The 26341-nt window shown below is 37.7% G+C and overlaps 2 protein-coding genes across 2 annotated transcripts in view; one reads left to right on the top strand and one right to left on the bottom strand.

Moving 5' to 3' along the window:
- LOC107600471 (serine incorporator 4-like) overlaps positions 1-4755 on the top strand; it is a 17002-nt gene extending 12247 nt beyond the window's left edge. The window contains exons 9-14 of the mRNA XM_016292378.1: positions 966-1126; positions 1290-1416; positions 1491-1563; positions 1993-2032; positions 2148-2295; positions 4456-4755. Coding sequence (XP_016147864.1) covers positions 966-1126; positions 1290-1416; positions 1491-1563; positions 1993-2032; positions 2148-2295; positions 4456-4666 — 760 coding nt within the window. The 3' untranslated portion in view covers positions 4667-4755. The remainder of the gene's footprint in view (positions 1-965; positions 1127-1289; positions 1417-1490; positions 1564-1992; positions 2033-2147; positions 2296-4455) is intronic.
- Positions 4756-4760: 5 nt separating this feature from the next.
- On the bottom strand, positions 4761-18990 carry adamtsl5 (ADAMTS like 5). The gene is given in 13 exon segments (XM_016292363.1): positions 4761-6426; positions 6525-6596; positions 7374-7481; positions 7735-7942; positions 8873-9036; positions 9339-9422; positions 10707-10855; positions 12202-12395; positions 13258-13318; positions 13582-13733; positions 16427-16499; positions 17840-18418; positions 18869-18990. Coding segments are annotated over 12 exon segments (1614 nt in total). The 5' UTR covers positions 17860-18418; positions 18869-18990; the 3' UTR covers positions 4761-6097.
- Between the last annotated feature and the right edge of the window lie 7351 nt (positions 18991-26341).

The following is a 26341-nucleotide window of genomic DNA, read 5'->3' on the forward strand; positions in this document are numbered from 1 at the left end:
GGTCAAAACAATTTTCTTCATTTAAAATGTTTCAAGTCATAATATTTTTAAATCATAAATCATACAAATTTTAGGACGTGGCACCCTACCTAGAAAATTTTACACCAGCCGCCACAGGACAGAACCCAATTCAGACTACTCTCCCTCCGCTCTTTTCTGCTTGCAAATACTGATTTGTCAAATATTAATATAAAAAATGTAGCCCAATTTACAATTTAATTCCATCCAATGCCAATATTATAGACAGTTTATTATATACAAGAAGAAGAACAAGAAAAACTAAACAAACTTGATGTGCAGCATCATAAATAGTATTGTTAACTAAACCTATTTAGCTAACTATTTATTAAAAACAGTTTTTGTTCATTTAAATAGTTATTTAGGTAACTATTAAAATTGTTTTAGATGAATAAATAAGGCTAAAATAAAGCTAAACAAAACATGAATATTAAATGGGCATAAGTGTTAAACTTAAAAATTATATGGTATTATATGGCACCATATATGGTGCATGCTTAACATAGGACAGAGATGAAAGAGATTTCCAGAAAGAAAAGCTTTGGTGCCTGAGGTCATAGAAAAGCTCTCAAGTATGTAACACAGATGTAGCTAAGGGTGCTTCACGTGGGTATTTGAAATGCAGATGTTATACGGATGGTAAAGTTCAGAGAAGAAGAATTATAGCCGTTGATGTAAAATGATTGCAGAATAATTCTTTAGGATTTTGGATTTAGTATGATTTACATAATGCCTGATGAAGGGCTTTTGGCTTGAAATATCATGTTTGTAGTGTGATTAATATGGTAGTATTGTTGCTTCTAGAGAAACAGTGTACTGACTTCTTGTGCCTTTTTTTCATTTTGGTGAATGGCGCCGGGTGTGTATATGTGTGTTTGTTGTGTCCTGTCTTGTTTCCTAACTATCAGCGGCTTTATAGCCTTTGTTTGCTGCATGACTTCATAAAGGACTGAAGTGCACCCTGAGGCATGCTGGGAGTTTAATCCCATCTCAGAGGAATTCTCTCAGACACATAACACACAGTATCCACAGACCTCTAAAGCATCTCTAAATCAGCAGCAATGGGCTCAAGAAATCCTAAATGAAGCGTGCAAATGTGACACTAAATGTAATTAGTCATTTTCAATTAGCTGTTTTCAAACAACTGAGCATTTGCTGTTAATGGAACAGGAATTTACAGGGCATGATTCTGAAACCCTGAATGATGAGTTTGTGGAAAACGAATCCAGAAACTTCATGCACATAACACCAGCTTTTGTGTGTTCTTTCAGTGGAGTATCAGGGGCTCAACATGACGGTGTGCTACCCTAAAGTCAGCAGGGATGAGATTCAAAATGAAGGCAATGCTGTGGCCATTATTGGGGCTGCAATCATGTACTGCTGTGTTCTCTTTGCATGGTGAGTAAAACCGTATTGAGTTATTAATAGTTAGGATATTAATAAAATAGCTAACTGCTGATTATCTCTCACAGTAATGAGGCTTCATATTTAGCTGAGGTCTTTGGACCTTTCTGGATGATAAAGGTTTACCGCTATGAGTTTCAGGTATGTGACTTTCTCAGAATTTCTTATAATTATTTTTGTGATTTGAGCTGTTTCACTCTTAAAGGGACAGTCCACCACCCAAAAAAAAAGAAAAAAAAGAAATTCTGTCATCATTTACTCACACTCACGTAGTTCCAAACCTGTATGAGTTTCTTTCTTCTGTGCACAGAAGAAGATATTTTGACCATATAATGGAAGCTAATGGGAACCAAAACTGTTTGGGTACCAACATTCTTCAAAATATCATCTTTTGTGTTTCACAGAAGAAAGAAACTCATACAGGTTTGGAATTACATGAGCGTGAGCAAACGATGACAGAATTTTAATTCTTGGGTGAAATAACCTATTAAAATGACAGAATCATTACTTAAATATATTGTCTTTGAATTACCATCTCTGACAATGTCTCTCACTCTCTGTCCTGAACAGAAAGCCTCCTGTTGCTTCTGCTACCCAGAGGCTGAAGATGGTGAGAATATCAATTCTCATAACAATTTCGAATATGCATAGATTTCACAAACATATTAATGTCATTATACTGTATGAGATAGAAGGTATTAACAGCTTTGTTTCTGTCCTGTCAGAGGAAGAGTTTGTCATTGACGAGAATAAAGGCTGTCAGAAAGTCATCCACAATGAAACCCAGCGCGTTGCCTACAGCTACTTTTTCTTCCATTTTGTTTTCTTTCTGGCTTCCCTCTACGTAATGATGACCCTCACTAATTGGTTTAGGTCAGTTGTTAAAGTACACCTCTGAACTGTTCTGGAGATCAGAGTAGAAAGCACTGGAACACCCAAGAGTTTTCATATTTAGTCTTATTTACTGTGGATGGAACCATGTGTACAAGCACAGACACACAACTATCTAAACAGAGATGTCATATAAACATTTTTTTTTTAGATCTAATTCCAAGTGTTTTCAGGAGTCTGTGAGGAACCTTCAGGTTGATATATAGGCCTATACACTACTGTTCAAAAGTTTGGTTGGTAAGATTGAAAGAAGACAAAGCTGCATTTTTTTTGACAAAAACACAGTAAAACAATAATATTGTGAAATATTATTACATTTAAAATAACTGTTTTCTATTTTAAATTGTAATTTAAAATGTATTCCTGTGATGGCAACGCTGAATTTTCAGCAGCCATTACTTCAGTCTTTAAAAAAATTAAAAAGGGATTTAAAAATATTTAATCATTTCTAAATGTTGTGCATTATTGCACTTTTAAATATTGTAGAAGGTATTAATATTTGTCATCAAAGAAAGTTTACCAGAGAGAAAAAAATATATATTGGGGGTCCTTGGGTTGGGTCGGGGTCTGTATGGTTTAAAACCTCCTAGACTTGCCTGAGTCTGAAAAAAAAAATGTTTTAGCGATAAATAAAGAGATTAATATTTTTGCTTATATATTGTTTCCTTTTGATAACATCTCTAAAATATTTTTTTTCTTTTTCAGTCTTATCATTTCAGACAAATGTACAGTGTATATATATTGGGGGTCCTTGGGTTGGGTCGGGGTCTGTACGGTTTAAAACCTCCTAGACTTGCCTGAGTCTGAAAAAAAAATGTTTTAGCGATAAATAAAGAGATTAATATTTTTGCTTATATATTGTTTCCTTTTGATAACATCTCTAAAAGATTTTTTTTCTTTTTCAGTCTTATCATTTCAGACAAATGTACAGTGGTATAGAAAATAATCACCCCCTTTAAAATAATCACATTTTGTTGCTTTGTAGCCTGAAGTGAAGACGGACACAGTTTTTGTTTTATCCAGCTGTATTTACTCAGTGCAACTTATAACATCCAAGTGAAAGATAAAAACATCAACATGTCAGGAAAAAAAAACTGAATCACTGAGTATGAAAAAGGATAATCCCCTTGTGTCAGTATTTTGTTGAACCACCTTTTGCTTTAATTACAGCCTTTAGTCTGTTGGGATTTGTCTCTATTAATTTTGCATATCTAGACTTTGCAATATTTGCCCACTCTTCTTTGCAGAACTGCTCAAGTTTAGTTTAATTTGATCAAGTTCAGTTTCATTTTTAGTCTCATCTGCCTCAGAATCTTCAAGATGTGTTTTGGCAAAGCTCAGTCTGACTGCATGTGGCCTTTCTTGAGGAGTGGCTTTTTTTCTTGTAACCCTCCCATTCAAGCCACATTTGTGGAGAATTTGTGATATTGTTCACATGCACACAATGACCACTCTTTGTCATAAATTCCTGCAGCTGCTTCAGAGTTGATGTAGGACTCTTGGTCGCCTCTCTGAGCAGTTTCCTCCTGGCTCTTTCATCCAGTTTGGAGCGACGTCCTGATCCAGGGAGGGTCTGTGTTGTACCAAATACCTTCCACTTCTTAATAATAGACTTCACTGTGCTTCTAGGCATTGATTAAACCTTTGACATTTATTTGTATCCATCTCCTGACTAGTGCCTGTCCACAACTTTATCCCAGAGATCTTTTGACAGTGCCTTGCCACCCATAGTTGATTGTTTGCTTCAGTTGCACTACAAAGGACTGAAATGCTCCAGGAAAGCTCTTTTCATGCTGAGCTACTCAAAATGTTCACGGCTGATCACAGATGGAAGTCAAATAGCTTTTTGTGCCATTAAGGTGATTAGCTACACCTGATTGAGTTTACAAGTCATTTTTAGGAGGGGGGTGATCCTTTTGCCAACTCTAACATATTGGTGTTATATCTTTTACTTGGATGTTATAAGTTGCACTGAGTAAATACAGCTGGATAAAACAAAAACGGTGTCCATCTTCATTTCAGGCTGCAAAGCAACAAAATGTGATTATTTTAAAGGGGGGTGATTCTTTTCTATACCCACTGTACATGAAAGTGAAGCGGGCTCGAATCACAATTTTGATAATACTATTCTGTCTCCCCCAGTTATGAGACTGCTGTGCTGGAGACCACCTTCACCCATGGGAGTTACTCCACATTCTGGGTCAAGCTGTCCTCCTGCTGGGCATGTGTGGTTCTGTATCTGTGGCTCCTCCTGGGTCCCCTGTGCCACTGCCAGTCTGATCACAAACAACCTCGCCGCGCTCGCATCAAGAGACGGGCTGCCTCCCACCGCCACGTTAGCGTTAGCGTGTGAATTACAGACTGTTCATCAGTGTCAAAGACATTGGGGCTGGGTGCACGTTACTGGAGATTTCCACCGCAAAGGAAATGAGTCACGGTGGATCCACTGAAGAGAAGACGTTAGTTAAATGAACATTGATCCTCCAGATAATCCTGTTAGGATTAAAATCACCAGCACTATGAATGCAATTCAACATGGGAACAGAAAATGTTAACCATGTTTAAGACTGTACAAGCATGCCTTTAGGGGATGTGTAACAATTGCCAAAAGGAACATTAACATTTTCTGGACAAGCTGGATGTCTGTACATTTAGTGTTTTTTTCTAAAATGTAGAAGAATTTTTCATTGGCTTACAGCATAGATATATGGAAACTATCTGAAATAGGCTTTTTACAATTTAATTTAAGCTTTTGTTATATTTATGTATATTAAGTTGGATAAATTATGTGAGCAATGCTTTATTTCATTGATCTGTGGCTTGTACGTATGTATGTATATGTGTGTATATATATATTCTCTGGGGGTTTAGCCCGCCCCCTTTCTCAGCCAATCAGAGGCCACAGGGAGAAAAAGCTGTTATCTAAAGTATAATGACTTTAAAAACAAGGCTACAGCCAGCCTATTTAGCTCTAATTACATGTTTATGTTAGAAAGTTTGATGTCACTGTCATAAAAGAGAAGTTATTTTTGTAAATATATTTTTAACAAAACACATTCTAGAGTTTATGTGTGTTTTGTAGAAAGGCTGGACTATAATTTAACAACCACAGCAAGGTAATAAGATAATCTTAGTTAGTCTGCTAATGACGAATGGGAAAAACAGCTGCCAAACATAAAGCGGAAAACAACTGTTCATTGGCAAAAGTGCTCCACCATAGACAGTTATATGTATATGCTGCTTATCTTGAATGTGTAAATATGTGTGACTCATAAACACTCATTATCATTTCAATATGATAAAAGCAAATATATTGATGGTAAACATGTAAAATAAGGCAATATATAAATCAAGGTTTCCTCTAGAAATACTGTCTGCTTATAAATACATATATAAAAAACAACATAAAAATGCACATGATAAAGACAGACATGCTCTCAAATTATTTTATGCCATTAACACGTGGTGCTAGAAAGGGCATCATAAATTCTGTGTATTATTTACTTAGGTGTACAATTTTAAAAGAAGGTGACTGTCCACCTAAAGTGCTTCATTTAGTGACTCTCTTTGCTTTGGTTTGCCTCATGCCCATAATTGTCCTCATGGACATAATTCATCCCGACAAAGTGTCCATTGTCTTTATTGAGGAATGCAAAATGCTTTAGTAAAGTCATCATTGATTTCAATTCTGTGTCAGAGCGGGGTTTCTGTCTGTGCCTTGTTTTTTGGCACAATAGTTGAACTTCAGAACTAGTGTGCAGTGAAAGTGTGATCGTCCATGTGTTTACCCCCTGAACTGAGTCCTGCTGCCTCTGTTACCGCAGAGCTCCTCTAGGGGGCGCAGCAGGCTGTCCTCACGTGCTCGATAAGGCTGAGCGTAGCTGTCCTCCTCCAACAGGATGCGATTGAGAGTGCGTTCATAATTAATATGCCGTCGCAGCATCAATATGTATTGATGCCCCTCCTGCAGAAAGGGACAGTCACATTTGTTGGGCGCCCACAGGAACTCCCGGTGCTCCAGACGATAACGGTTGCGATAAGTGTGGATGATTTGGACGTCAAAGCGGGTCTCCTCCCCATGATAGACTTTTTCCAGCACTTTTGCTCGAAATACTGTCACAGCAGACAAATGTATTGTCATCATCCAATATACTATGTATATTAAACCACTTGTATTATGTTGGCATTGGAGACATACTGATTGAACTCACCAAAATCTTTTTGGCAATACTGTCTCTGGCGCTCACCTTTCCCTCGTACTTGGCGACATTTCCCACAGTGGCCTACAAAAGGATGTAATGTATTCATGACATAACAAAAAAAGCCCTGACTTTGTCATCCATGTAAACAACAATTAACAAAGGGAATGAACAAGAAACATGATAATATGCAAATAACGGAAAACTATGTGTACTTCCGTAGCAAGTTTACACTGCCATTTTTAAAAAGTAACATTGCCATTTGTGCAGTACTGGTAGTACCAAGTACCAAGTCACTTCGGTATCCGCTGATAGACAGCTGCTTTCAAACACTCCTGTGCAAATGTATTTGTGTGAAGAGCTTCAGAGGTTTCTATTTGCAATGTGTCTTCTGAGAATAGCCAATCAAAGACATATGCACATCAATGCAATAGCCAATCAGAGGTATTCAAGTTAGACAGAAACCGCAGAATACCATTCAAAATGCTGGCATTTTGTTCAGCACAAAGTTTTTTGTTCTGTAGGCTAATGAATCCCTTCAATGTAACGTAAACACTATGTAAATAAGAGATTATTCGTACAGTATAGACAGCTTCATTGATTATAACAAGAGTTTTCGCAAGATTGCAGAACTGTAATCAATTTGTGCTGAAATGAGGTGATTGACAGCTTCAGTAATGATAAAGGGAGCACTATTTGCCCGCTTTCTGTATATGACCAATTCACAATTTGAATAAAAGTTTTACGTGCCATGCTGCTAAGTACACATTGCAACGTTTCGGAAGTGATAACCATATTTAAATGCAAGATTGACTCTAGAACTGCTGTGACATACACTAATGGCAATGATATAGCACTGACCTCTACGATGTATTTCAGGCAGTCGGTTCCTGCGGTTTTCATCTCTTTCCAAACGTGGGACTGGCTGCTGTTGATAGGGGGGGTGAAGAGGCCAGCGAGCAGCAGGATCTGAGAGCATGACCTCGTAAATCACAGTTGTATTTACTAAAGACTACTCTTTAAGCGTCTGGGACATTTCTGCCAATTATTTCCCATCACACAGACTTCAAGTGTACTCAACATTAAATCTATACCTTTATAACTACCAAGTCTTGTCACTGCACAGATAAGATACTTCTAATACCATATTATACAACTAGTGTAATTTAAACAAAAGCTTAATAGATGTTATTCCTAAATATCAGGAATGAAAGATTTTTACCCCAGAAATTAGGTTTTGTGACTGGCTGTGCTGTAGTAGTGGTTGTGGTGGTAGTAGTGGTAGTCGTAGTGGTTGGAAGTTCAAAGGGTAAGTGGTTTGATGTGTGGTGAGGCTGCCGAAGTTGACTTCTCCCATGATACAGGGCATAGCGGTCTGGAGGCAGCCAGTACTCATATTCAATCCCAGAGTTCTTATCAGTGGACAAGACCTACAATCAGACCAGAACAAATTCACACTGTTGCACTGGCTACTAGCGGTTAATAATTGTGTTGAATTATTATTTTTTTTTCAAGTTTGAACTGAACAAGTTTTTGTGTAATTTTAAAGGGTTACTCCACCCCAAAATGAAAATGTTGTCATTAATCACTTACCCCCATGTCGTTCCAAACCCGTAAAAGCTTTGTTCGTCTTCGGAACACAATTTAAGATATTTTGGATGAAAACCGGGAGGCTTGTGACTGTCCCAATTACACTGTCAAGGTCCAGAAAAGTATGAAAGCCATCATCAGAATAGTCCATCTGACATCAGTGGTTCAACCGTAACGTTATGAAGTGACGAGAATAATTTTGTACGCAAAGAAAACAATAATAACTACTTTATTCAACAATTCGTCTCCTCTGTGTCTCTCCGCATCACAGTTGCGCCATTTTGGAGAATATCCGCTGAACGCAAGCAGCGTACACTATTCTGTGTCAACCGCGACACAAGGATATGCTTTCTACGTGTATTTACGCTTTGATTTGAACGAAAACAGCGCATCCGTGCAGCACGGCTGACACAGAATAGTGTACGCTGCTTGCGTTCAGCGAATATTCTCCAAAATGGCGCTACGGTGACGCGGAGAGACACAGAGGAGACGAATTGTTGAATAAAGTCGTTATTTTTGTTTTCTTCATAATGTTACGGTTGAACCACTGATGGCAGATGGGCTATTCTGACGATGTCTTTCTAACTTTTCTGGACCTTGACAGTGTAATTTTCAATGGGACAGTCACAAGCCTCCTGGTTTTCATCATTAAAATCTCTTAAATTGTGTTCCGAATGCGAACGAAGCTTTTAGGGGTCTGGAACGACAAGGGGGTAAGTGATTAATGACAAAATGTTCATTTTGGGGTGGCGTATCCCTTCAAAGCTAACCATGATGTGCAGGTCCTCCTGAGTTGGTCCTGGAACTTCGAAACTCTCCCAGGTATCAGCAGAGCGCCGATACAGAAGTTTGGTTCCTGCCACATTGTATTCCCCGGGAACATTGATCTTCCAGTTCCCATTGATCACAAACTGAGAGCGCCCATTCTGGAGAGCTTTAAAAAATAAATTACAAAAAGTGATAAACATTTTTTTTTATAAAACATTGCACTACCACAACACAGCATTATTGTAATGCTCTTATATAGCAATCGGACAAATTGCACAAAGTTTTGTTACTGCAAGAACCTAGTGAAAAACTGCAAGTTCTCCAATATGTAATTTTATTGCGCCAATAAAACAAAGTAAATGCATTTTTTCTGTAATCTTCTACAATGCTGTCTCAAACTGTGCACCTTGCCACTTTTGCTTTGAAAACCACATGCTGGAGAGATCACACACAGGACTGTGCTCTAACCTAGATAGTTTCTGCTGTTATCAGTCACTCTGATGTGTGTAGCTCCGGCCGGGATCATAGTGACCTCACTGTACCCAAACAGTCCTGCAGGGAAACAGATGAGAGAGTAATGCATCTCAGCCTCTTTAATAAAAGAAACCACAGTTATTTCCAACAGGTGCGAAGTCCTGCATGGAACTGTATGTTTCCATGATGTGTCTTGCTGCAGCTGCAGCATGGATTGGTGTGGCTGCAAGGCACTGAACTGCAGAATTACGACCCAGGCTGGTTTTTCTCTTCTCCTTTGACTTTTGACCCTCTTTACAGAGCTCTGTGCTGGCAGCCTTGAATCTGTTATCCTACTCTCAGAAATCCAGATGCAAGAGAGTGGAAAACTGAGTTTTTTTTGGGTGGCCAAACAATGGCTGTATTATCGCTGTGTTTTTCCCCAATGTAAATGCTCTGTATTTTCAGTTGGCCAGTGTGATGGAAGATTTTAAGAGATTCTGTTATAATGTGGAGAAGTTCAAAGCCAGAAGTGTCAGTATTCTAACCATGTAGATATGTGTGAGGGGGAGAGAAAGTGCAATATAAATAAGAGAAAGAGAGAAAGTCAGAAACCACTTACACTACAGTTCAAAATTTGGTGTCAGAAAGATTAAAAAAAACAAGAAGAATCCATAAAATTGACCAAAATTGACAGTGAAGAGCATTGCTTTGTTACAAAAATATTGTTTCAAATAAATGCTGTTCTTTTGACATTTCTATTCATCAAAGAACCCAGAACAAATCAGAATTTCCACAAAAATATTAAGCAGCACAACACTGATGATAATTAAAAATGTTTCTTGAGGAGCAAATCAGCATATTAAAGTGAGTTCTGAAGGATCATGTCACACTGTGAAGACTGGAGTCATTTCTGCTGAAAATTCAGCTTTACATTTGAAAATATATGCAAACAGAAAACAGTTATACAGTACTAAATTGTAATATTTCACAATATTACTGATTGTACTGTATTTTTGATCAAATCAGTGTAGACTTGATGAATACAAGAGACTATTTTCAAAAACATTTTTAAAATCTTATAGAAACTTTACATTTTTGAACAGTGGTTAGGTTAAGAATTTCATGGCTAAATGCCAGATTTTACAGTTTGGAGGTCATTGTCCTCTACTCTGAAAAACAAGATTCATACAAGGATTCATTCAAACAAGATTCATGCAGTTACCATTTATTCACATCTCTTACATTATGTTTAAATAAAAATAGCGATTTCAAAGTTGATAGATTATATAAACCAGACTGAACATATTTGCTGAATTCTGAGCTTATTTTTCTGTTCTGCTGTTTAGAGTCAGTGTGAGTGTAGTTAGATTCATTGCTGACCGTTGTTCTGCCCGTTGCTTTGATAAACACTTCTGTGATGAAGGCAGGTTGAGTTGTGGCCTCCACACACCATGCAGGCATCCTCCTGCTGCTCAGATCCAAAGATCAAGTCACATCCTGGCTTCTGCACACACACACACATACAAACCCTGTGATTAGAAGCCAAAATATCAAGCACCGTCACATTCTGTTTTAACAGTACAAGCTGATCCCGCAACACTCCTGGCGAAAAACTGGAACAGCTTATGGCCCAACAGATTCTTGGAGACCTTCCAAGAAATACATTTAGACACTACTAAAGAGTGAAGCATCCAAGATTAAAGACCCTCAAAATAAATGCATCATCTACTACAATAAAACTTATTGTATCGTTGTAATAGCAACAACAATTTGTTTTCATCCGTTCATCTTGGCACAATATTTTCTGGCATTTGTAATTGATTTAATGAGTTTTCAGTGTTTCAACTTCTTTAATCATATGTATATTCAGGATGGATTAGGTGTAACGAATTCAACACTGCAAACTGAAATTCACTGAAGTATACATAATGCAGATTGCTGTCTATTTTTTACTGCTTTTACTTATGCTGTTGTTGTGTTTATTCACAATTATTAAATGTCTAATCACCGTTTTGGAATGCATATAAGTGTGGGGTTGGTACGCTTTATTTTTTTTTTAAAGCATTTAATACCTTTGTTCAGCAAGCATTTGTTAAATTGAAGTTTATGTTAATGTTTTATAATCTTACAAAACATTTGTATTTCAACTAAATGATGTTCTTTTCAACTTTCTAGCCTATTCATCAAAGACTCCTGAAAAAAAAATGTCTCCTGGTTTCCCCAAAAATATCAAGCAGCTCAACTGTTTTCATCATTGATAATAATCTTAAGTACCAAATCAACATATTAGAAGGATTTTTAACAGTAGTACATGTAGAAACAACAGAGCAAGATGGTGCAGAATGCTTCATTTTTCAACATACATTGAAAAAAACAAAACGCAAACAATATGCAATATTTCTGATATCAACATTTTGAAACTATATGAATAATTCCAAAACAATCTACTCCACAATATGGAGATCAAATAATAATAGTTTTTTTTTTTTTTGAAAGCATTTAATACCTTTGTTCAGCAAGCATTTGTTAAATTGAAGTTTATGTTAATGTTTTATAATCTTACAAAACATTTGTATTTCAACTGAATGATGTTCTTTTCAACTTTCTAGCCTATTCATCAAAGACTCCTGAAAAAAAAATGTCTCCCGGTTTCCCCAAATATATCAAGCAGCTCAACTGTTTTCATCATTGATAATAATCTTAAGTACCAAATCAACATATTAGAAGGATTTTTAACAGTAGTACATGTAGAAACAACAGAGCAAGATGGTGCAGAATGCTTCATTTTTCAACATACATTGAAAAAAACAAAACGCAAACAATATGCAATATTTCTGATATCAACATTTTGAAACTATATGAATAATTCCAAAACAATCTACTCCACAATATGGAGATCAAATAATAATAGTGGGTTGAATTCTTTAAACACATTCAAATACGTTTCCACCTCCACTATGTAAGTGTGTGAAAGGTAGTCCAACGGTAACTGCTGCCAGCGACCAGGGGTCTGTCATTGAAAGCTTTACACTGCAGTTCTCTGAAGTCCATAGAGTCAGCAGGACACTCCTGGTGTTACAGACACAAAGCTCAGGAGAGAAAACACACACATCTAAAGCTGCTAATATCCTGATTCATTAACACTCTTAGAACAGCCCTGGAGGACTCCGGATAAATACAACACATGCATCTGTGTGCTGACACAATGACCCCATTTAAAGCTGGTTTTAACATCTGTCCAGGGTGATGGGATCACAGGTGTAAGCAACTTAAAATATTTCATGATCTGATCACTCAATCCACATTCAGAGGTAGTCAGGAACACATATGTCCATATTGCATTTGTAGTGCAAGTACTAATCCATCTCGATGTGTCCCAGACAACAGTGAAGGGCCGCTTACTCGCCTGGTAATCATCCATGTACTAAAACAAGGGTTAACATTAAAACCATTCTTTGTGGAGAAGTCCATACATATACAAGCTCAAGACTTCAGGGAACTTTAGTTTGCCTGACATCAATATAGTGACACAGATCACGAGAATCACGCACATCTAAAGTAAAATGAATACAGGGGATGAAACTTTTTTTGTTTGTTGGTATTTTATAATGTTAACATGCATCCTCAACACACTTGTGTAGTAAGTGATATACAGTGGGTACGGAAAGTATTCAGACCCCCTTAAATTTTTCACTCTTTGTTATATTGCAGCCAGAAGTTATGAAATTGAGGACCATCCATTTAAATCTGACAAGTTTGAGGGCGGATGACCTTATGTCCAAGCAAAAAATACAACAAAATACCATGTAGAATTAGATAACCAAATACATATAAACTCTCGATATTTAGCACTAGCATGTTTAGGATAAGGTGTAGTTGAAATGTATTTCTATGTAGAAATCCTGTTCAAACAGTAAAGAATTTACTGCACCTTTGTGTTACAAATCTTGTATTGCCTGGTGTCCCCCGAGCACGGCCCTCCTACCAGATTTCTAAAGGGAGAAACAATAATCAAGCCTGATCAAGTAAAACACCATAAGGCTGTTTACACAGGATGCATTCTTGCATTTTTCACTGTCAGAAAAAATTTGCAAAAACTGAACCTTTAGGGCTACAACAGCTTGTCACTGGGACAGTAATGGGACTTTACTGCAGCTTATCTGCCCCTAAATGGTACATATTAGAGTACTTTTAAGATACAACTATGCAATAAAGCAATGTGCAGTGTGTGTCCTTTTATGGTCAAGAAGCTTACCTGGTGATGCAGGTGCGTGTACGGACAGACGCCCCTCCCCCACAGGAGCACGAACACACAGACCAACCGCCCCACGAGGCCCACTCATTCATGAAATGTATTTGGCTATGCATCTGTGGTCCCTCACCTCCCAGCTCTACTCGTCTGGATGACTGCAAATGTATAAACAAAGAAGTGAATTAAAGGTTGCCGAACAACAACACAGAGAGACAGCAGAGGTGGCAGATTTGATCAACTAAGTTGTGCTAAGAGGTTTTTTGCAAGCTCATCCACTAGAACAATAGCATGTAAAATATATTTGTACTAAAAAAGTCATTTGATGTATGTCATACACTAAACTAAAGGAATCCTGCGCTTACTGTGTAAATGATTGTGCACTAGTTCTCAAGACACATGAGAGGCCACCAAAACATTTCCTGCTCATCGGCTATGCTAGACTGCACTTGACATTTGTGGAAGTGTTTGAGTGTTCCCCAGGTGCTTGACTGAGCTCTATTACACACAGCCTCCATTACACAAGCGGTATTCCTATCAGACCACCACTAATCGTCTTCAAGGATAGCATTACTCTGTCATTCTTAGATCCGCTGCTGGCTTTGATCTGAGACAAACAGGCAGTAACAGCCTGTAAAGAGTGAGGAGCTTCCATGGGTTGCCTGAGGCCTAACGTCTCCTCAAGGTGTATGTGTATTCTTGTAAATGCAATGTAGGTGTGGAGACTGAGCATGTTTTTCTGCTTCTATCATATTATACAACCTCATACAGAGCAACTGTTTGTCTTTCTAAAATAATATTCCTCCACGATATCACGAAAATCTAATTGAAGCAATTCAGACAGTCACATGAGGTGTGTAAACACGTCGCAACAAAATGAAATGATTTCAGCATACAAACAGAGCATTGAACTTGCATTCCAAACTTTGACCCCTAAAGGGATGTTTTAATGGCACATATATGACTGCTTTTTGGTCCAGAGCTTTGTACTGGTTCCTGAAATGAACCTTTCAGTGAAAATATTACAGAAAAATTAGGTTTGGTTTGACTAATCTAATAAGATTACCATTGCAGGGAGAAATGGAATGTGTGTCAGAATCTCCTGACCTTATTTAGCCTAGAGACCTGTGGTGAATAGAGGTTTGGTAATGAGTGAGGATGTCTAGCTGTGAGGGTTAAAACAACAGATGACTAAACTCACACAGACACAATAGTGCTTTATGACTGACGTCCATCATCTTCAATACCGGGATGACCTGGAACTGCCCTCGTTACCGTAGCAAAGACTCAAATTAGTGTTGATGACAGTCTGCCATGGGGCCCGTAGGCAAGGCAGATGAATGAAATCGACCTTTCAACTTCAGAACACCAGCTTCCCCTCAAAGGCAAGATTTAAAAAAAAGTATATTCTTGGAAAGTGTTTTTGAAAATGAAATTCCTAGTTCTGAAATGAACTTGTTGGCTTCCTGTCGATAGGTCTTGTTTGTGTTGCTTTAAAGGAGATGTGAAAGTCATTCCAGAGGAATGAAGATGATAATGGCTGTTGGACAAGACCTAGCTTGGATCTTGGGAGAGAAACTGGGAAAATGACTGGGTGAGGTCTAAAAGGCACCAAAGGCAGAGTAGTACATGCAGGCTTTCCATATAGCTACCAGTGAAACTAAAAGGGCTAGATCACCCAAAAATGAAAAGTCTGTAATCATTTACTCAAATCAAGTCATTCCAAACTCATTAGACGTTCATTCGTCACTCCTAAATTAAGATATTTTGGGTTACACTTTATTTCGATAGTCCACTTTAGACATTCTACTAACTATAGTTAACTTTGTAACTACATGTCAACTAATTCTCATTAATTTGCAACTACATGTCTACTAACTCTCAGAGTAGACTGTTAGGGTAGGTTTAGGGTTAGTAGAATAAGTTGACAAAGAAAGTGTTAGAAGATATTAAGCAGACAGTCTACTAATACTCTACTAACTGCTAGCTGACATGTAGTTGTAATGTTATTTACTGTTAATAGAATGTCTAAAGTGGACTGTCGAAATAAAGTGTTACCATATTTTGAATGAAACCTGAGAGATTGCGGTCCCTCCACTGAAAAAATGTATTCCACCAAAACTGATGCTTTGGTGGAGACATCATAAGTAATCCATATGAATCAAACGGTTTAAAATGTTTTTTGAAGAGATACAATCACTTTATATGATGAACTGATTTAATATAGGCTTTTCATTCATATATCAACACACATATACATAAAAATAATCAAATATGGTAAAAGCAAGCTCAAACATGCTTGCTTGACAGTTTTATCATAAGTTTTGGATGAATGGACTTTCAATGGAAGGACAGAAATCTCTCAGGTTTCATTAAAAACATTTTAATTTCTGTCTTGAAGATGAACGAAAATCATACAGGTTTGGAATTAAATGAGTGTGACTAAACGATGGCAGAACTTTATTTTACTTATTTTTTTGGCTGAACAACCCTTTTAAATGTTAAAGAGAGAGCATGAGCCAAATGGCATGTTCTTCTTAACTGATCATTTCTGCAATGTGTATAAACAGCAAATCCAAAACAATACAGGGTGGCATCCCGGTCTCTGAACCCCCGAGGTGATCCTGCCCTGGTTGCTCTGAATAAGCTCCGCTCTTGGCAATCAACAGGAAAGACAGCACTCTAGTTAAAGTGAGCAAAACCTTGGCAGCGAGCCTTGCCGATCTGAGCATTCCCAACTGACTGTTCAAGATTGTCCCTAAACATTCAGTTTAACTGCCTGACATGACATTAAAGTTACTGTTGCAGACGGTCTATAAATTGAAGGATAGTGGGATAGGGAACATCTTACAGGCAGAGAGGACAGGCAACTTGGAGACATCAGTAGTGTTATGAGAGTGAGGGCCTGGCACAGAGACAGTTTCCTGGAGACAGAGAAAATAAATCATGTAAGTCAATCACAAAGTCTTACACACCACCCTATTTGACTTTAAAATGGAGCCTGGACTACAGGGCTCACTGTATAAGTGTTACTGCTCTACATCAAAGACTCTTGATTAATGACAACAAATAGTGACGGTGTGTCCTATACATTGAGAAATCACCGCCACTGAGAAAACATGTTTACGTGCATTTTTAGAGTATGAGTCTGACTCCCAGCAGTGAGGTCAGCATACTAAGAGACCACACAACGATTGACTCATCAAAGGAGCAGATTCTCAGAAACTCTTTACAGCTTTGCTAAAGCCCGACTGTCTTCTTTGTATTGTTGTAATGCCTATGAATTCAAAATTTGAGAAGTTTATAGGGGTAAACTCATGTAAACATGCCACAGTATTTCTTTCTCCATCATACATTTGTGTACAAACATTGTTCATCTTCCTAATCTTCTGCGAACATGGGCTAAGAGGCTTATTTTAATAGCAACCCAGAGTGGACACTGGTCAATTATAAACAATACACTCCCATTAAGAACTGATTCAGAAGAGCAATATGATGAAATACATTTTCATGTGCATCTCTAATCATTGTGAATAAACACGATCAAAAGAGACAGACTGTAAGTAATGAATCATGATTACCTCAAATAAAATTCTCAACAGTACAACCTGCACTCAACAGTTTACCATATTAGCTCAGTTTATTAGCAAGGTCAAGGGTCAAAAGGTCTATAGTTAAAAGACAATAATGATGTTCATTTAGATGGTTTTGACTGCTATAGCCTGAAGGTAAGAACATAAACCTATGCCTGTCATGAAAATGTGATTTAAAAAAAAAAACAATATGACTTTATCATTAATAATTTTAACTGATTGAAACTGATAATAAAAATGTTGAACAATAACACTATAACACTTGCAAAGTAACTGTGACTGAAATAAAATGTGGCTTTGTATAATTCAATTGCAACAAATAGAGCAAATGAGGATGTCTGAGATGATGAAAAAATGAAAAATATTTGAAATATATAGTTTTCAAGGGCTCACATGACGAAAGAAATGGCTTCCTGTGTTGGTGCTTTTTAACTAAATTTAAAAGGTAAGCATCAAATAATAATATCATTTTAATTCAGCGGTGAAAACATGTTTGTCTAGAAGAGGTGTAGTTTTACTGCATTTTTTAATCATTATGTCAATGACCCATAGATCTTAAGGACTCGAGTCTGTCCCAGGTTGTTTTCTTTGGTCTTTTCCATCTTCCCTTCAGCAATACAATAAAATTATCAACGTGTTCCCCTCACAGTAGAGGAGCATGGTCCACATACCTGTTGTTTGCCTTCTGCATTTTAGGTCTTCGTCAGGTGTCACAAAATAACTTCTTGAGATCTGAAACTGGACTCATCTGATAAAGTAAAGACCACGAGATGTGTGATCCCAGTGGTTTTTATCATCAAAAAAATCGGGAAACCTAATTACATCCATGTTTCACAAGTGTTTCCTCTGCTGGGTACTTTTCCTGAAGTTTTCAAACACGCAGAAGCCAAAGAGGATGACCTGAATCCTACATAATCCTGAATAAAAAATGAATAACTGAAAATACATATAGGCTACTTCACGTCGTCCGCGCTTATTTACATTACGGTCCTTCTCACTTTCCAAGGTGCTGTTTCATAGAGCAAACCTCTGAATCGCTTTCAGTTTCACATCAGAGTGTCCAGCGTCCGATCTCACAGGAAGGTCTGGTTATAAGACTTCAGATCTTCTGTCTTCATGTGGCTTGGCTTTCTGTGAACTCTACCTGAGCCTCTCAGAAAAGAACGGCTCTTCGGTCAGGAGTCAGGACACTTGGTCCTCCTGTAGATTTCACATTCAGTTTCAGATTCACATCAGGCGCTGAATATCATCTGAGAACAGATATAATATTGCGTTTGTCCTAATTTGATCGTTGCACAAACGTTATGTGTCATTACATCCAAAAACTCAACAGGATATACTTTCTTGATAATAATAATAATAACAACAACAGCATTTCTATATATTAGCAAAATATATTATCGTTAAGTTAAATCGCGTTTAATTGCTGCCTTTTTTCCCCAGTAAATCAAGGTAACATAAGCCACTTTGAGTTTAATTTCTGGTAAAGAAAACCAAGTCGAAACTCTAATTAGAAATGATAGAAATTATTGTGGCAAGTGGGAAAAGATGAAGCTACATCATGATTTTTTTTTTTTTTTTTTTACTGTACACATTTCGTTTTAGGCTACAGAGCATCCTCAGTGAGAGTAAAACTTATTTCAGATGGCAAACAAAGCATATTTAAACGAAGCACGCATAATAAAGTAGTAGTGAGTTACCCGTCAAAAAGCAGCGTCTGTGATGATCCGGCGTATGTAAATAAACTAGGCCAGAGTTTGCATTGCTGTGAATGAGAGCCGCAGCTTTGCGTGCCGCCGCGTTCACCTGAAGCGCAGCCCAGTGTGTGCCTACATTCCGATGAAAAACTAGTAAACACGCCCCTCTTAAACTGAATGTTGCCCAATCCAGATTGTAAATGCTCCAGTAGCTGTAGTTCATGAATGTAATAAATTGTCCTTGTATTGTGAGCCTTAAAGTCCCCGTGAAATCAAAATTAAAGTTTTTTGGGTGTTAGTATCAATATGTTAGTCTTAAGGTTATCTATAAGGCAGTGTGCTCCAAATCAGTGACAAAATTCGCATTTAGAAGATATAAGCATTCAAAGCTTGCAGTTCGTCACTTCTGCCAAAACGGCTCAACAATTTTTTTGACGTCACATCGTACTTCAGCTTCTCATCAAACGTTCTGTCCAATCAAATGCTCTCTAGAATCTGAAGCGCCCGCCCCCTACACTATAAAATAGACGCTGAAGCCGCGGCTGAAATCGGTCACTTGTCCACAGAATTAGTATTTTCTGTACAGTGAATGGCACGTAGTGGACAGGGAACAATTCAAACAGTGTAAATATGCTTTCCATTGAGGACAAAAAGAAGTCTGGTTTCGCGCTGTGTCAGCTAACCACCGCACCGCACACACTCTGCTCCGGTCCAGAGACACCATAGCACGGAGCGGATCACATGCGCGAGTCAGCGCAGACCACAAAATGTATCGGAGATATCTGAATTCTACACAGAATGCTATATTTTATAGCAATATAGATGAGATTGTGGCTGGCATACCCTGTCAAATGCGGCTTTATGGAGCTCAACGGCTCTGAACGGCTCTAGCCCAAGCTGTGATATAAACGAACGCTATTGGCTATTTTAAAAAGGGGCGGGGCTGCTTGATATGTCCCGCCCTGTCTTCCTGTTTCAGTTCAAATGACGTCAACACATAGAGTAACGCTGGTGTTTCTAAGCATTTCAGGGGACCTTTAAGTCACAGAATGTTTCAATAAGTTGAAAGATGTGCATGCCATCAGACTATGAATTATAAAACAACTTCCAGAGGGATTCACTTTTTTAATGGATTTTCTATAGGTAATTTTCAAGGCTCAATCTGTTGAGGCTGGTCTTGTGGAGGTCAAATGGTCTTTTGGCACTGCTGGCACAGTTAGGCTTTCAAAACAAAATACGTTTAGGTGAACTTCATGTGACATATAACTCTGTTAGTGAAACAACAGGAATACCTATTGAGATTTTATCAATATACTGTCCGTTACTGATGGAAGGAAAATCGCTCAGCAGCAATCACGTCTAAACATAGGCCTAATGGTAATTATGTAACCTGTGTAGTTATTGAAGTGTTGTTTGAAACATTCTTCATGTTGTGGATGACAAAAGGCAGATATGATACAAATTATTGGAAATTTGTCACTGTTTTCTAGATGATTAGAAATATCACAACAATGACTTTCTCAACAAGTGGCTGTGCTTATATTGAGCTCTCCTGCAGACTCCAACCTTGGCCATGGAAACAGTCCCTAAAATAACTCCATATCAGCTGCAATGGATCATCACATACAAACCACACCCAGGCGATGTTATGTCTCTTGTCTCTAGGTTCTTTGATTTAAAAAAAAAGGAAAGCAATGCCAACTCTACTAAGCACTTTACCAGAGCATGATGATAAAGTGCCCCAGAGCCTCGAATGGCAAGTTTCAGCTTGCAGAGAAATGTCTTTAGCAAGTGTACCACATCTTTATGCTCCTCAATGAACATAGTCAACCTCTGATTCACAGCCACTCAAAGGGATAGTTCACCCAAAAATGAAACTTTTGTCATTTCCTCAGCCTGAAGTTGTTCCAAACCTGTATACATTTCTGTTGAACACAAAAGAAGATTCAGCAACTGTCTGGTTACCATCATTCTTCAAAATATCTTCTGTGTTCAACAGAAAAAATAAACTCATACAGGTTTGGAACAGCTTCAGGGTGAGGGAATGACGATGATTTTGGGTTTTTCATTTTTTCACTTTAATCTCTATATAGATATGAAGATCACAGTCAGCATTTTAAAATTGTATTGCATTCAAGCATACGTATTTCAATTGTAGAAGACAGTCATTCATTGATTTGATGGAGATTTGTGCGATTGCTCAACAACATTTTTGACAAGCAGTCCCAGCGGTGTCTTTAATGATAGCAGATGCTGCAGTGAACAGACCACAGTGCATCTTCTGGTTTGTTCACCTTCACTTGTGTGTGTATATACTTTCATATTTTTATTCATTGTTTATTTCTCCAGGTCATAGATGTATAACTCCATCAATAACCACTTGACTGGTCAATCAGAATAAAATCATCTTTAGTAACCATAATACAAGGGAATAAAAAACCTGGGAATGACAGTGTTCCAGAGTTCCATGTATATGTGCCTAACAGGCAGAGAGTAATCCCTGTAAACCTGACACTGACAGCTGTACTCAACTTGTGATTTTGCCAACAGAATCCTTAATACAGTGCACCAACATCTCTTTCTCACATTTTGAAGCAAATAAAAGTTTAAGAGTGGGTTCATATTGTCTTTCTGCATGTTAAGTCATAACACCAGTAGGTGGCAAAAAGTGAGTCATTGAATAATTTATTCAACCCATTAGTTTAAAATACTGATTAATTCAGGAACAAAACAAGTGACTATGGCTGCATACTTCCCTACATAGTTGGTAAAAAAAACGGCATGTGAAAGGAGGAGTATGCCGAATTCAGTATTGATAAACAATAGGCAAAAAGTACCCGATTACATATACTGCTTCTGAACAGGTCACTTTACTATCTATCCCATGAGGCCATGGCACAGAAGTGCGAAACAACTGGCACTCTTAAGTCAAAAGACAATAAGGGGGTTGTAATATGTCCAAATTTCATTCAAACTACATACATTCACACTATTTAGAACATACTGTAATTTTGACAGTTGTGGAGTTTGTTGATCATCAAATGTACCTACTCAGATAGTATGTGATTTCGGACATTCATTCAACCAACTCATTAAAACACGGATTCATTTAGAAAGGAAACCCCATTATTGTGTATTGCTCAGAGATGTGCAATAAGTAATTTAAGCTTTGTGTGAAACTATTTTTATCGGTGGAGCACAAATAGACTTATTAGCTGGCAATATTTTGTCTATAACTTTCTTTGAACTGTTGTCTTAAAACAATCGCATTCATTGACATGCTGTCAGTCTGAATATCAGCAGGACTGTGATTATCTGGTTGTGTGATACAGCTTGATATTTGCTCTGAGCAGGAAAAAACTCATATTGTTTTTCCTATACAGCCTTACAACCACTCACAATGGAGCTTATTTTCAGAACGGGGGGTTACTGAGTGTAAAAATCTAATGAAGAGACATCTTAACACATAAATCACTCCATATACAAGCATCACATTCAAGCATATACATTACTGCTGTGTATGATATACAAACAGCAGCCAGTTTACACATAATCTCTTGATGAAGATATATCTGTACACAACTCTTCTGCATTCAGCAAGTGCAAAGTTTAATAGTTGCCCTGGCAACCTGACTAGCCTTCAACTTGCACGCTGTTTATTAGTGACAGTAGTGATGTATCCCACAGTGCAAATGAATCCATACCCTGTGTGCAGTTAGGTATGCGAGAGTGGAATGACTGCATGGTGAGGGCTGTTTTGCGATAGGCCTTGTGAGCCAGATAGCTCAAATGCATGAGTTGATGATAACATGTCTCTGGAGGATTGACTCCCTCCTGTACACTTCACTTATGACAGCTGCTCTAAATGGTTTATGCCAGATGGTGGATGTTTGACAGGTAACAGCTACTAATATTATAGGCAGGTGTTCTTTCTATTATTCCCTCTCAAAATGCATAATATTTAAGCTTTACAAACAAGGGACAACAAGAAGGCATGCTTCATTCCTAGTAGTGAGGAACAGAAATCCACTAATTGTGTGTTGACAGATCGTTACATGACATCTTTTAGCTCAGAGAGCACTTACCCCAAACAATGTTCTACTGGCAGAATCCTTGCACTGGGTTGAATTGGAACGTCCTAAGCCCTTGATCAAGTATGCTTGGGCTATTGGAGAAAATAATTTAAATTAAATTACATTTACAAAAACATTTTTATACAATAAACCAGGGGTTCTCAGCTCTGGCCCTCCAGGTCCACTTTACTGTAGCGTTCAGCTCCATCCCTAATCAAACACACCTTAACGAGGTAATCAAGACCTGCAGGATAACTAGAAAGTTACAGGCAGGTGAGTGTGATCAAGGCTGGAGCTGAATTTTGCAGGAAATTGGACCTTGAGGGCCAGAATTGAGAACCCCTGCAATAACGTATGACTGTATAACAAACAGTCAGCTTAAAGTAGCAACAAGTATTAAGCAGTTATATCACAAAATATGCAGTTATATCTCAAAATCATTCTTATAATTGTGTGTGGTGGGGGTAAATTAATTGTGATCTACTGTATCGTCACAATCATGTTGCATTGTGTTATATGGAGCTGCCTGAAGTATACATGCTATATTAGGTGACTCGTTCCCTCAGTCAAGTGGAACACACTTTAGTGGAGGTGGAGACTGCACAGAAAAGAAGTGATTAGGGAAGTTTGTGAGTGTGTGTCTAAAAGCAAAGTGGAACACACCCCTGGTCCTGCAGTGCAGAGTTCCTTTGAAACCCTCCACCTCCCCCAGCTCCACCTGTCCAGATCTGCTATGGGTAATTTCTTGTATGCTATTTGCACTGCAGTGCCATGGCTACATGCTCACAGCAGCATGACTGTGCAAACTATATCCCAAGAGTTGCCATGATAAACTATGGAGTTCCCCTCCCTGATTTTATCAATGATTATATCAGGCATCTTTGTACAGAGATTTACTGATAACACTCTAGGACAAATAAACACAAGTTCAGCCATTCCACCACATTTTCTTATGTGAGGTCCTTGAGAAACACAGTAGTTTGACATACAGGAAAGGAAGGGGACCCGAGGAGATCGGGGTGAATAAACTGCTTCTGAGTATCTTCATAAAACACAGTGTTTAAACACAGCTGTGCTCTGACTCAACAAAAGGTCAAGTCAATGATTACACAGTGTCAGTGTTTGTGTCTGTAGACACGTTTGTGTGAGATGATCCTCTGTTAGCATGTCGGTCAGTTCAGTTGGCTGTATCTTAATCACAATAATGGGTTAAATCTGCCTGTTTTGTCATAACATGCAAGACCTGTAACAATGCTAGCATGAAATGATGTGGACTTCCTACAAAGAAAGAATTTAGCAAACCACAAAAGTAAAAATCTTTAACAGAAACTGGATTGATTATCTTAGGAATGTAAAGTTCAGTTTAATTTATTTCCCATAAATATCAGTTAAATTTAGTATTAAGTACACAACTGCAAGCACTTCCATGGAATTATTTTTGTGGTTGTTAGCTGATCCTACATCAGTGTTGGCTATTTCTGTTAACACTAAGCCAATATATTGTAATCCAAGAACCCAGAAGCAGCTGGATGACTGCTAAATTTATGCCAGTGAGTGTTGCTGTTTGAAATAAAAGTTATTAATGGACTTGCTGTTGTTACTGTGTGTTGAGCTAACACAGCACTTTTTTTTTTTTTGGATACAATTGAGAATGAAACAGAAGTCTGAAAAATAAGCAGTCATGTCCACACACAGTTTCTGAATGACCTGTGGAAAAGGTTCTCACCCCTTTGTTTATAATACTGGGTGGCAAATGAATGACGAAACCTGTAGTGTGTCCGGGAAGTGGACGTAAATCAGCTCTTGCTTGCTTACTTCCCAGACTTCTAAGAACGAGACATTCATCAGGAAAAACACAGATTTCAGAGGACCTGCAACAAGTTCAAAATTAGTCCAGCTAGACTGAATAATTAGCCATGATCAAACCTCCTTTAAGTCAGAGATGCAGTGAAGTCCCTTTGAAGCTGAATAATGGTAACAATGAAACACAGAGCACATTGATTCACTCAAGTCAGTCACAAATTAACAATATGTAAGAGATCCGCTACACGTAGGGTTTCTGATCACCTCGTCACGTTTATTTTGCAATAATAACTGTCTTGAGTGCACATTATCCTGCCTATTACATGGCTTTTTTACCAACTAAATAAATATGGGGAAATGCAATATTGATTTTGAGTTGAAATGATAATTTATTATAAATTTACCTGTATATTATCTTAAAGTTTCTACTGAGAAAAAATTGTCCATTACAATGTTCAAAACTGTCAGCATAGAAAAAAGATAAAAAAAGTCAATATTACAGTAGTATTAATTCTGAAGTTGCCTAAGGTCATTTACAGTATGTCAATAACTTGAGTTGCAAGCTGGTGTCAGTTGGTCTTGTATGAAACAAGAGAGAGTGAGTTACTTTTATGTGAGACACATGAATGTAGCGCCGGTTTCAGTTTCCCAGATAAGTGAACTGACAAACAGCATTGGTATTAAAAACAGTAAAGATTCCACAGTCGTATATACGGTAAATCATACACAGTTTACACCTTTTAAATCCACATCACATTTAACTGGATTTAACAGTTTAACAAATTAGAAATATAATGAGGAAGTTGTGACAGCAAAATATATCAAGAATTATCAGAGATGACTGTACAAAAGAAACCTGAGAAGATGGAGAAGCTATCTGAAGAAAAAAGCTAGTACTTAAGTGGAGAACACAGTCAACCTTAAAGTCTGAAATGCAGTGAGAATTTAAACAAATCAGCAGAGAGCTGAAAGCTAAGGGCAAAATGAGGCAAAGCAATAGTGAGTATAAAGTAAGAAAAGCTGCCAAAAGAACTCGGCTAAGTCCCTACAGCACACATCCCAAGGGTTTGAACGGATTTAACAAGCCCAGTGAGGGTTGAGGTGTGAGCGGTTATCTACAAAAACAAAATATAAGAATTAGTAAGAAAGAAAATGGTCTGGATACTTTGAATGTGTGATTTTAAGCTGTTTAGATTTCATCAATCAGAACACACTGAACTGATGTGTTTGTGGTCATCATCACATTCAGCTGCAGTCAGAGGTCACAAGTCTCCTCTCCAGGACAAGGAGTTGCTGACATCCTCCCTAAATAATAACAAAATAACTTAATTGAACCATTCATTAAACTAAGAAGGGACATGCAAGGGGATGGTATCCACCATTCTGGAAAAAATGAAAAAACAACAACAACAACAAAACTGAAACATTTAAAACGGAGCCTTTAGATTGACTGTAGATTAATCACATCACTTAGCAATGAAAATAAAAATTTTCTCAATATTTTAATTCTCTCACTCCCTGCTTGAGATTAGAATGGTATTTTATCTAGCTGGAATGAAGAGAATTAAGCTCTAGAATGTAAACATGATTAAAAGCACCC

Source organism: Sinocyclocheilus grahami, unplaced genomic scaffold, assembly GCF_001515645.1.
Source record: "Sinocyclocheilus grahami isolate Dianchi unplaced genomic scaffold, SAMN03320097.WGS_v1.1 scaffold284.1, whole genome shotgun sequence".
Lineage (NCBI taxonomy): Eukaryota > Metazoa > Chordata > Actinopteri > Cypriniformes > Cyprinidae > Sinocyclocheilus > Sinocyclocheilus grahami.